Raw genomic sequence first — 14,905 nt, 5'->3', positions numbered from 1 at the left:
GAGAACAGCAGAGCAGAGCCCCCAGCCGATCCACAGTGAGCCTGTTCCTCAAGCAAGAAATGGACCTTTGTTTTAAGCCAGGAAACCAACACTCGGAGGAGCCTTGGTGACTTTCACAGGTGTTCCCCCATTCTCAGCAGGTGCAGTTGTTTTGAGCCAGGGGAACATATGCATTCTATACTTTTTTTGTGTGATTGGAAACGATTTGATTTTTAAAAGACTTTCTTATTTATTCTTAGGTTAAAAAATGAGAACCGTGGGAACTTGTGAAAATTTGCCTTTTTCTCTCTACCATTTTTAAGTGCCAGGGCCTGAGTCCACAAGTACAGGAGTGACATGACCTTGCCTGTACTTGCATCTCTCACAGTGCAGTGAGGGAGAGGGGAGAAGCTTAAGTAGATTTGATGTTGTTTGCATGGTTATGATGACTCACTGTGACCCGAATTATGGTCTAGTCGCTAAGTCGTGTCCAGCTCTTTTGCGACCCTATGGACGGTAGCCCACCGGACTCCTCTGTCCAGGGGATCTTCCAGGCCCAGGGATCGAACCCATGTCTCCTGCGGCTTCTGCACTGCAGACAAATTCTTTACCACTGAGTCACGGGGGAAACCTGTGACCTGAGATTGAGAAGCCAAGGGTACGGGTTGCAAGCACGGGGCAGAACCAGGCCGCCTGGGCTCAGATCCCAGCGTCTACTACTTCCGGTGTAAGCCTCTATGGTCTCTTTCTTTATTTCCTCATCCATAAAAAGGGGAAGGCAGTGGTGCCTCCTCAGGGTTTTTGAGAGGATTCTGTGCATTTGTGGTATAAACACTTGCAGAAACATGCTTGGTACTTAGTAAGCAGGGGTAAGCATTAGTTCCTGTTGCTTCTAGAAAAAGGTTACTTGAGTGTATTGTCTCTGATGTTACATTGATGTCATAATTTACACTCATAATTTTAATATCATACTAAAAGATACATACAAATAACTAAAACTTTTGAGTTGTTGACCTAATACATGTCAACCAAAAAGTTGATACAATTCAATTTTTGAAAAATATGGTTGGACTTTCTTCCTTATTTAAATGTTTTCTCAGTCAGCCCAGACTGCTACAACAAAATACCACAGGCTGAATGGCTTAAACAACAGAAGTGTGTTCTCAAAGTTCTGGAAGTTGGGAAGGCCAAGATCAGGGTGCTGGTGGATTTGGTGTCTGGTGAAAACTCCCAGGTTTGCAACAGGTCATCTTATTACTGTGTCCTCACATTGCGGTTGGGGGAGACCTCTCCAAGTCTCTATTTTTTTTTTTTTTTAACTTTATTAACACAAGCCTTCTTTTTTTTTTTTTTTTCCTTTTGCCACACCACAAGTCATGTGGGATCTTAATTCCCTGTCTAGGGATCCAACCTGTGCCCTCTGCATTGGAAGGCAGAGTCTTAACCACTGGCCCACTAGGGAAGTCCCCTCCAAGTCTCTTCTGACAAGGGCACTAGTCCCACGAGGACCTAACCTCCTAAAGGCCCCACCCCTCATACTGTCACACTGGGGATCAGGGATTCCATGTGTGACTTTTAAAGGAACACAGACGTTCAGTCCATGGCAGTATTGTAGATGCACTTTGCCTTAAAACAGGAAGCCACAGTTGTGCTAGCTGGAACCAACCGTTTAGTCCTCAAGCAGGGAAACTGCGTGGTCCAGGTGACACAGCCACAGGGACTCCGGCCTCTGTCCCTTCTGGCTTCAGACAAAGCCCGTGTTCCCCTCCTTTGACTCCCAGGCTTGCTTTCCTCATTAGGGTGTCTAAGGCCCTTGTGCATCTCTTGAGTTGTAACACACCCACCTGTGGCTATCTGGCCGGGCTATCTGGCCGGATCACTCTGCAGAACTGACCCCTTTTCCCCAAAGCTCTGGGCCTTCAGTGGGGCCACTGTCAGCTGTTTTTTGATGTTAATTCTGGGACTCAGTCATTCTTATTTCCTTTTTAAAAAGTGATCTGTTATCAAATTTCTCTAGTAGGCTGGATCTGAGGCCTATTTTGAGGAGGGACCTCAGTCTTCCTGTTCCCTTGTTCCCCACCCTCTGCTCTGGGAAGTTAGGACCCTGCTTGTTTGACACTGTGTCTTGGGCCAGACAGTCTTCTCTGCTGAACGCCCCCAGGTAGGCGACTGCCCTGGCAGGACAAGACATCACTGAGGTCTTCAAGCAAATGATCTAAGAATTTTAGAACCTTGATGTTGAGTGTGGAGTAGAGGCCGGCACTGTACTGAGTCATTCAGTCCTCACAATAGCGCTGTGAAATAGGGCTACAGTTTTCTGAATTTCACAGATGAAAATAGTAGCAAAGAGCAAACCCATCTGGCCCATCACCAAACCCAAGGGCTAATAATCATGATCAAAAATTGCTTCCATTTGTTTTGTACATATTACATGCCAGGAGTTGCTCCATGTGACGCTTGATCTGATCCTTTGAGGTAGGTTCTAGTATTATCTTCACTTTCTAGGGGGACATGTGCCACACAGCTTGCAGGATCTTAGTTCCTTGACCAGGGACTGAACCGGTAGCCCCGGCAGTGGACGCACAGAGCCCTAACCATTGGACCACCAGAGAAGTCCCTATCTTCACTTTTTAGAAGAAAAAATGGACAGGGAGAGGTCAGAACAACATGGTCATATCATACAAGTTATAAACGGCAGACTAGGTGTAAATGAGAAAAACCAGAAAACTGGTCAAGCAGTGAAGAATGGACTTTGTTGTGAAGATGTTTCTTGGGCTAGTAATGTTTTTGAAGGGATATGTCATGGCAATTTCTGGAACCAAGGAGACACCTGTGATCATTTGTTTAAACCCAGTCTATAGCATAGTCGACAGTCTTGCCTGTCCTTATTTCTGGGCACAGACAACCTTGCCATTCCAAGGAGGGGCTGGGGTGGGATGCCAGCAACTCAACGGCGCCAGTCCATCAAAGCCCCTGAGTTCTTGCCATGATCAAAGCCGGCCGCCCAAACCCTGTACTCAAAGGCAAGAAACTCCTATCTGTGAATCACCTGCTGGCCATCCAAGCTTGAGGAGGAGTCCCTAAAGAAGAGGAGGCATGTGATGGGATCTTAGCTTGATGATTTCTATCCAATTGCACATCAATTTGGCAGGGGGAGACTCTGAAAAACGAGTACATCTCTCCACAGATGAGGACCTGGGGTGGCCATATACACTCCCCTCCCTGTTCACTGGGATATGAATTGAGTTCTGAGGGGAGGACTCACCTGAGAAAAGGTAGGGGAGACAGGGACGGACTCTGAATAGTCCATTCCTTATGGCCTTTTCATATTAAGGAGGAATGTGATTAACAGAGTTTGAAAATTGCATGGTATTCCATCAGGTAAATCTTTTTAAATTCTCATTGTTCAAAGAATTAAAAAGCACATCTCTCAAGCCAGAACAAGGCTATTATCCATGCGGTTTGGGCAGGAGTTCTATATAATTTAAAGCAAAGGGAGAGTTTTTCTTATTGTAATTTAGAAATAATTCTCCCCTGAGAGACCAAGAGGTCACAAAAATTAGAATAATGTAACTAGAAAGCCTCTTAATGATGTTTTTCCCAGTTGGAGGATGTTATTATGTGTTTGGCTAATGCACAGTATGTTACTGGGCTGTGGTTAATAGAAAAAAGCATTTTTATGTGTTTTACTTTTTGATTCAGATGTTGAACAAAAATAATAAAGTATATTTTCACAGGTTGTAATTTCACTCAAACGGCCTCAGTATTAAAGTAGATCAGTCTTATGAGGCTCCCTTTAAAATATGAGATTAAAGGACTTCCTTGGTAGTCCAGTTGTTAAGAATCTGCCTGCCAATGCATGGGACATGGGTTCGATCCCTGGGTCTGGAATGATTCAGATGACATGCCACAGAGCAACTAAGCCCGTGCACCCCAACTACTGAGCCTGTGCTCTCAGCCTATGCTCCACAACAAGAGAAGCCACGGTGAAGAGAAGCCTGTGCACCGCAACTAGAGAATAGCCCGGTCACTTGCTGCAACTAGAGAAAACTCACATGCAGAAACAAAGACCCAGCAGAGCCAATAGATAAATGATAAAAAATTTTAGAGATGTTAAAAAAAATAAAATATGGGATTAAAGGAACTAGTAAATGGGCAAGAATATCATGGCATTCTTTCCAAGGTGATTTTTTTCAAATTTCACCAGTTTTCAGTTTTCCCACAATGTGTATTTTAGCACTCAGAGCATTCCAATCACATTAGAAAAACAGAATTACTTTTTTTTAATTAATTCATTTTATTTTTAGAACAACATAAGATACAGCTCAAATCCACTTGGCAATAAATATCTTAATAAATATAACATAAATAAATATAAGTTAGTTCACATGCTTTCATGGACACAAAATTATATAAATAAATACTTTAAAATAAATTATGTTTGAGTGTTTGTTTCTACAAACACTTTGGTACTAAAATAGCTTATAATTCCTTGCTCTTCTTTTAAAGGGAAAAAAAAGAAAACACGTTCTGTGAGGACATTTTCCCTCATCAATTTTCTCATGAAAACTTATAAAAATAACATCCCTAGTAAATATGAAATAGACTTGATCAAAAGAATCATGTGGATAGAACAGTCACATTCTGCAAGTCTGGAAAGATGACTCAACAATCATGAGAATTCTGTACCAGCTTCAGTAGGGACACGTCCAGCCACCCCCTCCCCAGTTCTTAACCCATGCCCGATTACAATCTCTTTGGTTCCAATTTTTGTAAAAATGATTTTAAGGTTAGGAGAAACCTCAGCATTCTAGGAAGAACTCAGATAGCTCATCATTCTGTCGATGGTCACCGCACGAATTCTGAAGGCGTGAAGAAGGATGCAGAGCTTGACTTTTGTCTTGTAAAAATCCATTTCTTCCAGGGAGGGTTTCTGTGGCACAGTCTCACTGTTGAAATTTAGGGCCTAGGAGAATAAATATTGAGCATGACATAGACGGTATTCCAAAATTAAAACGTTCATCTGTAAAAACGGGTGAAACCAATACATGTCTCAGAGCCTGCAACCCACTCCCTCATTCCCTCTCCTAAACCCAACGCAAATCCACTCCCAGCCAGATGGGCAGGCAGAACCTGAGGGAAGAAGTGCTCATTATCCAAGCACATGGATCTTCAGTGAGTTCTGAAAAGAGCCTGAAAGCTATTTAGAAAATCATCAGTGGGAGTTGCATTTTAGAAAGGAACAATTCTGTTAAGAGACATCTGCTATGATATCCAATTAATTTTTGTCTGTTACATTAAGAAGCTATGTCCTTTTCAGAAGAGGGAGGTGATGCATTGCTACTGATCGGAAACTGTCTGTCAGTATCAGACCTGCTGGCTACAGATGCTCAGTCATGTGAAATAAATCAACCTGGCACTGGGTCTCCCAGTTTGAGCCCTTTAATTTGATAACGCAAGACTGTGTGCTCAGTTGCTCAGTTGTGTCTGACTCTTTGTGACTCCATGGACTCTATCCATCAGGCGCCTCTGTCCATGGGATCATCCAGGCAAGAAGACTGGAGTGAGTAACTATTTCCTCTGCCAGGGGATCTTCCCGACTCAGGGATAGAACTTGGGTCTCCTGCATTGGCAGGCAGGTTCTTTACTGCTGTGCCACCTGGGAAGCCCGTATATTTGCACAATGATTGGCATTTTTGCTTGTACTTCCTCACAAAAAGCCCAAAAGAAATGTAGAGTGGGTCATCACCCCATTTCACAGAGGAAGAAACTGAGGCACAGAGGTACAGAATGTCTGGGCATAGTTGTCTGATTACTGGTGGAACTGACTCCATTCTTGGTCCTGAAAATAAAATGTCATCTACAACTGTCTAGATGGTAACATTCTTTGATACTTGCGTGATGTTCACTGCCTTTCAAACAAGTAATTTGGCACCAAAAAAAGAAAAAAAAAAGAGGGAATGAAATAAAAATAAATTTCTTTTTAGATAATCATTCTTGACGCCGTATTTATCCCATGCCCTGGTCACCACAGCAGCACCCTGCTCTTTACTAAGTGGTTATTTCTATGTTTCATATTAGCATCATGTGCTCTGGTGATTCAGGAGATAACAAGGCAAGTTCTTGTCTCTGAGTTACACTGTGGACATCCCCAGGTGATAAGTCATTTCTCTCTCACCCACATTTTGGTTCTAGATGGGTCCTATCCGGGCACTAGACTAGTGTGTTTTTACTAACAGTATTTGCAGATATGCATGGCCCCTGCCATGAACATTGCAGAGGTTTTTAGAGATGTGTGAGAAGATGAGTGGAGTGGAATCCCTTTTTGGTGGTTTAAATCCTACCTCTGCCATTTCCAAGCTGTGTGACCTCGGACAAGTGAACAACCCTCTAGCATGGGATTCCTCCTTTCCACAGACCCCATGTGGTTGCTGTGGGGACAGCGCATGTCCGAACATCTTTGCCCAGAGCCTGGGGCACACCACATGATCTACAAACAGTAGGCTGCTCTCCTTAACGTGATCGGCTCATGTTGCCCGCTCACTAGAGGGTGCCCTCGAGGCTGTCTCCTCTACAATGTAGCTGGCTTTTAAAAGTGGCATTTCAGGCCTCCCCCAATACGGGAAGGGCTGACGAGCCCTTCATCAGGGACCCTGGCTGGCTGTCTCAGCATGAAGGACAGGAGGTCTTACCTGCATCAGCTCAGCAATAGCTGCCAGCATGTTCTGGTCTAGAAAGATCTGCCTCTTAGGATCCATCAGAAGCTTTGCATTCATGGCCTGGAACTCCATGTGGTACATCTTCAAGTCCTCGTAGATACTTTTAAGGCACAGGGTCTGGGTGATACAACGAAGTGGGGAAAGAACCATTGAAATGGGCTAAAAACATCCCCCAACCCCAATGTTGCATTTGAAGAAAGAATCTTGTGTCTTACTGTCATAAAAGAGGTCTTTCCAGAAGCCAGACAACTCCCATGCTATAAGAAAAAAATAATGAGATATCAATGATATGAATTCATAATATGAGCTGAAACCTTCAATTTTCTGACTTACAGTTATTAAAGAGGTCTCTCTGGAAACCAGGCAACTCTCATTCTAGAGCAAAAAAAAAAAAAAAAAATCACACATTGAAAAGATACTAATTCTTAATATAAATTTTTCTGACTCCTCAAACATCAAATTTTTTCACTGTGGTAAAAAACACATAAAATTTATCATCTTAACTATTTTAAAGTGCATAGTTCAGTAGTGTTACATATATTTTACACTGTTGTAAAAAACCACATATTTTTACACATTTTTGTTTCAAGTTGAACTTCTACAATGGGGCCTGTTGACATCCCATGAGGATGGAGCCCAGAAGCATGCACAGTTTTGGAAGAAGATGAGACCTGATGCACAGCCCTTAACCATGTTATAAGCTTTGGGAGGAAAATCCTCTATACCGTGGCTAATTCCAGTGGTAAACAGGCCTCCACTGTGCTGGTTTTATCTTTGGTGATATCTTCATGATCGATCTCCTCAGAAGTGCAGGAGTAAAATTCTAGGGTTTGTCTGGCCTGTAAAATATAAAAAAAACTCAGCTTATGATATTAATAAGGCACCAGGCTCCCTGTAATGCTGGCACCAAAGCAAGAGTTGGCTGCCTTTGACTGCCATCTCTGACCTATAGAAAATTCAAGGTCTTCATAAGACCAAAGAAACAGGTCATTGACATTCTCTCCCACTCCCTCCTCTCCTTTTGCTTATGACATGTTTCTCCGGATGATATGTTTTTCCGTTATGTAAATACTATAAATCATTTCAACAGGCTGTGCTAATCAGCCTCTACACCATGCTGGGACACTTGCTTCTGGTGAAAACAGTTTTTTTTCCTTTTGCCAAAGCATCTGTGTTTTATGAATATCTTTTTCAAATATAGCTTCTAGAGGGGGATTGTTAAGGTCACCACTTGATGGCTATAACCAACATGCAACCATGAAAACAAGTGGAGATTTAATGTGTAGTATATACACACACACATCATCTTACCAGCATGCTGAACATATTTATGAAATTTAGTTTAAGAAGTCAATGATTTGCTGATTAAAGATTGAGATCATTTTTCCATTCAACAAGCCTGATATATTCTATGCTAGGTACTAAGGAACGTGACAAAGAAGGGGATTGTATTATTCCCGCCAGGATTCCCAGTTCAGCTGCGGAGACAGGCCAGTGCCCAAATGACTAGGGGACATGCCAGCAGGTGAGAAGGGCTGAATTGAAGGGTCAGAAGGCTCTGAAAAGGGAGTGGAAAGAGATGAAAAAGTTCCCCAGGGATGGGACATCCTCAGAGGAGGGGGATCGTCAGGCAGAGGGAACAGCATGGGGCATGAATCAAAGCTTGAGACTACAGGACGCGTGTGGCAACAAGTAGTAAAGCTTGCTACCCTGTCTGCGGTAGGAAGAAAAATGCCCCTGCCAGAGATATCCACCTCCCAACCCCTAGAACCTGAGACTATGTCACATTATGTGGCAAAGGGGAATTAAGGTTGCAGATGAAATTAAGGTTGCTAATCAGCTGACTCTGAAATAGAGAGATTATCCTGGAGTGTCTGGGTGGGTCTAGTGTAATCTCTGGGTCCTTGTAAATGGAAGAGAGAGGCTGGAGAGTCAAGGTCAGAGAGATGAAGCATGAGAGACTCATTTGTTGGCTTTGAGGATGGAAGGGGGCCACCAAGGAATGTGGGCTGCTTCTAGACGTTGGAAAAGGCAAGAAAATGAATTCTTCTCTAGAGTCTCCAGAAAGAGATACAGCTCTGCTGACACCTTGATTTTAGACCAGTGAGACCCATTTCGGATTTCTGACCTCCAGGGCTGTATGATAATAAGTTTGTGTTGCTTAAAGCCATTAAGTTTGCGGTAATTTGTTACAGCAGCAATAGAAAATGAATACACTGCTCCTGGAGGCCTGAGCAGGTTGTAAAAAGTTAGATTTGCAACTACACTGCAACAAGGAAAAGAAAAAAATCTCCAAATAAGACAATAGCTTTATTTCTGTGATAACTGCCTTCCTTTATTCCAAAATGAAACAGTGACTATCTATATTATTATGGCATTGTTAAAAAAGACAAATCCATGAAATAGTGCCTGGCATACAGTAGGCACTCAATAACTACTTTTTAAATGAAAAAATGAATAAATAGAGCAGAAAAATTATATATATATATATATTTAGAAATGTGGGTCCAACTGCTATAGTTCTTCAAATCTTTTCAGGAGAAGCTAGAAATCTGGATTCTTATATGAACGGTCTACTTTTTCAATGACATCAAACTCAAAAATTAAACTATAAAAGACACTGGCCAAACTTGACAGATCTGTGGACTGGACATGGCCTCTGAATCACATGCATTTGCTACCTCTGCTTTCTCAACAAGTAGCCAGATGATTTGTTCTGGCAAACTTGACACAGGAATCATATTAAAAAATCAAATTGAGTTCTGTGATCTTCTAACCTTTGGTGCTGCCTCTGGGGAGTAGAAGAGTCAAATGTTTCACATGAAGCATCTATTTAAATCAGAGCTCCTAAATTTTACCCATACCAAACTTTTCTTTAGGAATCAAAGGACTTATCTCTGCAGTTTTCACTTGGTGAGCTGCCTTTTTAATTAAGATGGATTGAACTGTAAGGAAAAATGGGCAGCCCATTATGAAAGGTTGCGGGGGCTGGGGGTGGGATGAGTTCCTTAAGGAGAACTTGTGGCACTGAGCTTACTTTAAGACATTCATAAAGCAACAAGCTAGAAATATTCCAGAAAGATTTACTAGAGAGCAGGAAGGTCAAAGGACATCTTTAAAAACATCAGTTTAGGCTGTTGCAGCCAAAGCAATAGATGTTGGAGTGTTTTTAAAGGAAGAAGAAAAAAAATTTTTTTGCATTAAAATATGAAAGCTAAAAAAAAAAAAATGAAGCTTTAAATAAAATTAGATAATTCACCCCCTAGAAAAGGAAGCCTGGACGTGCACTTTCACAAGCCCCCTGAAATGTGTTACTCTCAAACGGAGCCACCAGACTGGAAGTTGGCGAGGAGCATGAGGGGCAGGGCCGGTTCATCTTTGTAGCCCCCAGAGCACAGAGGCCGCCCCTAATAACAGTTTCCTGGATTGATAAGTTGTCAGAGGAACAGTGTGGGCCTGACACAATTCCATCTCTTTTGGCAGGCTACAGGGAACACTGTAAATATCCACTTTCCTCTGTGCAGGCACAGCCAAAACGAATGCCATTGTAATTTATGACCTCGCCTGCCTTCTCTGGAGACACAATTTCATTGAGACTCTTAAGCTAATAGTTGGGCCATTTGTAAAGTTCCCTCTTTCTCTCTTGACAGCTCCTGATTAACTTCCACAATTTCCCTGCAGTTCCTTCAGGTGACCAGGGGTTCAGAGCTGTCCCTTCACTAGAGAGACTGCAGTGGGAACACGGTGGGGACAAAGACAATGAAAAGCTCACCTTCTTCAGTGTGTCGCTGACGGCCCTCAGCAGGTTTTGGGAGTAGTTGAGGCAACTCCTTCCTGGGCCTGCTGTGGTCGGGGGGAGGCTCCTGCCCAAACTGAGGTGGGGCAGGTGGTGGAGGAGGACCACGGTGGACAGGAGGAGGAGGCCTGCAAGGGAATCCAGGGCAAGAATGAGCAGGCCGACCTCCACCTTCCATCTCCTCTGGCCATCTCCGCCCATCTCCTTCCTGGGCGCCAACCTCCCACTGATCTTTCAGAAACTGAGAGATGATGAATCAAGCTCTTGAAGGGCAGTGCTCTGTTCTAGGGCTGAAAGCCAACTCACAGACACTATTGCCTTGTGAGTTCAGACCAGGGCGCAGGGCAGAGTTCACCCAGAAAAAGTCTCCGTTTCAGGAAGAGGGAAAGCGAGGCCAGGTGGGGAAGCCACCCAGTGTTTTGGAAACAGTGGGGAGACATAGCCTTGCTTTGAAGCCGACTGGCTGGGATCTGTCCTCTTAATGGTGTCTCCAAGGGAGCCTGAGCAAGAAATTATCCTGCGGGGCCTCAGTTTCTCTTCTGCGAAGTGGGCATAATACTTAGCTCCTGGGGTTGTTCCACGGTTAAGAGAGAGGATGTCTCATCGGGCGCAGGATAAGCCCGCACTGTCTCCCTGCATCCTTCCTCCTCTGCACGAGATTGCCGTCTTCCAGTCTCCACGTAGCCCATCCCAAGTTTCTGCCGCCCGGCCGCGGTCCCCCAACCCGAGCGCGAGGCTGGTTACTCACTGCGAGGTGGGCACATGCTGAGCGGAGCGGCGGGACGCGGAATCGAGCCGGCAGCTGGACGCAGACGGGTGCACGCGGCAGGTGAGGGTGGTGGTTGGGAGGCCAAGCCAGGGGTCACATTTTTATAATTGCCCGAGGCGCGGTAGGACTTTCCCGGGACTCTGATCTCTTGCTTGCTTTCTCTCTCTGTCTCTCTCTACATCAGCTTCTCGATGACACGTGGAGTCTAGCCCGCGGGGCTGGAGCGCTTTCGGATTAACTCCCCGTGCGCCCGGCCGCAGTCGTTCCGGGACGGCCCCGCCGCCTCCGGCCTGGCCCAAAACGAAAGTGAAATTCGGCGCAGCGTCGCGGCGCAGGGTCCCCGGGCAAGCCCGACCCCTGGCTCGCCCCCTCGGACGCCCCCCGCCCCCAGTTCCCCAGCCCTGGCCCCGCCGCTCCGCAGCGCCCCCTCCCGACGGAACACCGAGTAAGGCCATCCCCCGTCCATCCAAATCTAGGATGAGATCTGACCTCTCGCCTAGGTCTGGATGGGGGTAGGCAAATCATTCAATCATCATTCATTTTTTTCCAGAGAGTCCACGGTGGGCCAGGGCGACACTGACGGGCACCCAGCAGTGACCTGGTCACTTTCGGCTCACTCCCACACCAAATCTGACTCAATGTGTTTTATTCCTGGGTACCATCTTAAATACAAAAAGGGATGAAACCAGACTGGCTATGCAATAACTACTCTTAGAGAATCCAGTTTCTTACAGCGTCCAGGAGAGAATCGTTAGAGTTTAGTGGGATGGATGTACAGAGTCCTGGGAGGAGAGGTCGGAGAAAGGTCATCAAGGAGCCATGGCGTTGAGGAGGCAGCAAAAGCGCCCAGAAGGAGGGAGCTGCGACTTGATTGTTGATAGGTGAGTAGACATTAGATGGGATGCAAGTTCTAGGTCGAGGGAACAGGGATCAGACACACAGTTGGGGAAGGTAAAGGAAGGGGGTGATCTGGCAGTCCTGTACTGGGTGTGAGGGTGGAAAGAGTGAGGGTGCTGTGCTGTGAGGGTAGGGTCTGTGCTGGTAAGTGTACATTCTGCTGAGAATAGTGGGAAGCCTTCTAGGGTTTTCGGCAGGAGATGCGGTTGCATTTGCATGATGGGAAAATCAGCAGTAGTGTGGAGGATGGGGGCTTCCCTGGTGGCTCAAAGGTAAAGAATCTGCCTGCAGTGGAGGAAACCTGGGTTCAATCCCTGGGTTGGGAAGATCCCCTGCAGGAGGAGGGCATGGCAACCCACTCCATTATTCTTGCCTGGAGAGTTCCATGGACAGAGGAGCCTGGTGGGCTACAGTCCATGGGGTCACAAAGAGTCGGACATGACTGAGTGACTAACACACCAACGCGGGGGATGGGTCCCAGGGGTCAGGAGTGGAGGGCATGACCAAGCCCTGTTCAGATTGGAGACTCGAGGGTGGGCAATGGAATCCTTAGGGTGGGGAGGGACCGAGACTTGGTAACTCCTCAGGTGAGCAGGATAGGAAGGTGCCGAGGATGGCTGAAGAGAGCTTGTTCTGGTTCCTGCACAGGGGTTACTGTAAGAGGGGAGTGAGTTTGGAGGAGACACTGAGAAGTTCCACTTTGGATGTGTTGGGTTTGAGGTTCCTGTGGGACTTTTCAGTTCACTCATTTCTACCATGAGCGTTAGTCACCCTGGGTATGTATGAAAGGGAAGGGTGTGTTTGGTCATCCACTCAGAGCCTCCAACGGATCTGACTGCACTATGGCCCCAGGACTTCAGTGTTCAGTGTCCAGTGTCCACCTTTGGGCAGATGCACTCATCTTGTAGAGGGATAAGCCTTTTGGAATACAGGAGAGAAGGGTGGTGCTTCCTCTGGATCCCTGTTGAAGTCTGGATGGATGAGCTCATGGTAGGCCTTGAGATGTTACCATGAATGCATGGCAGGGCCAACCTTTACTAAAGATGTGGTGATGAAACCAATTAGGAGAAAGCTGTGTTAACCCCTCCTCTGATTCCAGCTCTCTCTTTTGTTGGTATCAGTCCCCTTAGCAGATCATCTGCTATGAGGTACCCACCATAGGGACTTTTAGATGTGTGTAAAATGAGACCAACAGTTGATCTCTAAGGCTCCTTCCAATGTGGTCTATGAATTACCCCTTGGGGATGGAGAGCAATGCATTGTCAGAAACGGTTGAATCTGCAGGTTGTGTGAAGCAAATAAGGGGTGCTGAGCTGTACTGTTGCCATGGGGATTTAGGATGGAGTTACATGTACTTAAAGTCAGAGTGAAATCAAGTTTAGCAGAGCCACTTCTCCCTTGGAAAGGCTGTCTCCTGTGAAAAAGAATTTCTGCAGCGTAAATGAGCATAGGGCCTCTGCTCAGAATGGATTCTTGGCCACCGGACATGGTTGCTAACCTGTACTTTAGTGAAACAGTTCTCTGATGTGCTGCACATTCTGTAGCCAAGGTCAAAGGACAGCCTTCTTCTGAGATAAGATTACTTTTCTATAAGAGACATTCTTTGCCCATGATCGCTACTACATGATGTCTAACACTATACTGGAAGTCTTGGCCAATGAGATAAGGAAAGAAAAAGAAATGAGAGATTTAAAATTGGAAAGTAAAAGACAAAACTCTCGTTATTTACAGTTGATATATAAAAAAGCAACAGAAAGAATAGATCAAATACTAAACTAATAAGAGAATTAGTCTGTATGGACTCTATCTATAAACTTCATTGGATACAAATACTAACTTTCAAAAATCAAGCAAATTTCTCTACATCTGTAACAACCTTTCAGAAAATATAATAAAAATAATGTACCAGATAGTAAATAGACAGTAATAAAAAGAAGATATCATTCACAATAGCAGCCAAACTATAAAGTAACTGCCTGTTGATGGAGAAGCAGTACAGTGGTTAAGAATATGGACTCTAAACTTTTTGAATCCAGGTTCTGTTAGTTACTTGCTGTGTGTTCTTGTGCAAATTACTTATCTGTCCAAGCTCAGTTTCCTTATCTGAAAAATGATGATAATAAATGTACTGTAGGGTGGTTGTGATTATTACATGAGTTAATGTAAGCATAAAATCATCTTTGGGGAAAATTCAGTCAAGAACATAGAGTGATTTAATTTAAATGGAAACACATAACCTTGGAAGATCTTAAGATATAAATAGCCCAAGTCTCTTTTAGTTAATTCACATATTCAATGCAATCCCAATACAAATTACAAATAACTTTTCTGAGGAACTTAATAATAAGCCTAATCTAAAATATAAAAGAATAAAAGCACATGAATATCTAAGTTAAACCTGTAAAGAAATAATGGAGATAGGCAAATAGCCCTACCAGATATAAAAATATAGTTCAGAGCAATAGTAATAAAAATAACATTTGGCAATAGGACAATCAAATGCACCTTTCAAACAAAATAGAAAATTATAGACAGACTCATATGTATGTATATTTAGTATAAAGGTATGATGACACTTAGATCAATCTGGGAAGCATGGATTGTTTAGTAGAAAATATTATCATACAAAATTGGAGCCACTTAGAAGGAGGTTAAAGACTAAATGTGAAAAGTAAAATTAGTACAGTAGTAGAAGAAAATGTAGGACACTATCTTCATCATTCAAGAGGGGAAGGACTTCTTAAA

The 14,905-nt window shown here is 44.2% G+C and overlaps 1 protein-coding gene across 1 annotated transcript; it reads right to left on the bottom strand.

Moving 5' to 3' along the window:
- Positions 1 to 4,343: 4,343 nt before the first annotated feature.
- IL12A (interleukin 12A) lies at positions 4,344 to 11,526 on the bottom strand. The gene is made up of 7 exons (XM_061167860.1): positions 11,243 to 11,526; positions 10,471 to 10,622; positions 7,424 to 7,537; positions 7,032 to 7,073; positions 6,914 to 6,955; positions 6,672 to 6,815; positions 4,344 to 4,945 (listed from the first exon to the last, which is right to left on the bottom strand). The coding sequence occupies exons 1-7, from the start codon at positions 11,256 to 11,258 to the stop codon at positions 4,790 to 4,792; spliced, it is 666 nt and encodes a 221-aa protein (XP_061023843.1). The 5' UTR covers positions 11,259 to 11,526; the 3' UTR covers positions 4,344 to 4,789.
- Positions 11,527 to 14,905: the final 3,379 nt, after the last annotated feature.

Source organism: Dama dama, chromosome 19 (genome assembly GCF_033118175.1).
Source record: "Dama dama isolate Ldn47 chromosome 19, ASM3311817v1, whole genome shotgun sequence".
Classification (NCBI taxonomy): domain Eukaryota; kingdom Metazoa; phylum Chordata; class Mammalia; order Artiodactyla; family Cervidae; genus Dama; species Dama dama.
Note: the sequence above shows the minus strand (reverse complement) of the source record. Positions and strands in the feature narration are given on the sequence as shown.

Excerpts from the sequence above, each read along its gene's own strand:
- IL12A (XM_061167860.1), bottom strand. Across the intron at positions 7,538-10,470 it reads TCAGCGACACACTGAAGAAG|GCCAGACAAACCCTAGAATT; the intron begins GTGAGCTTTTCA and ends TATATTTTACAG. Across the intron at positions 6,956-7,031 it reads GAGAGACCTCTTTAATAACT|CATGGGAGTTGTCTGGCTTC; the intron begins GTAAGTCAGAAA and ends TTTTTCTTATAG.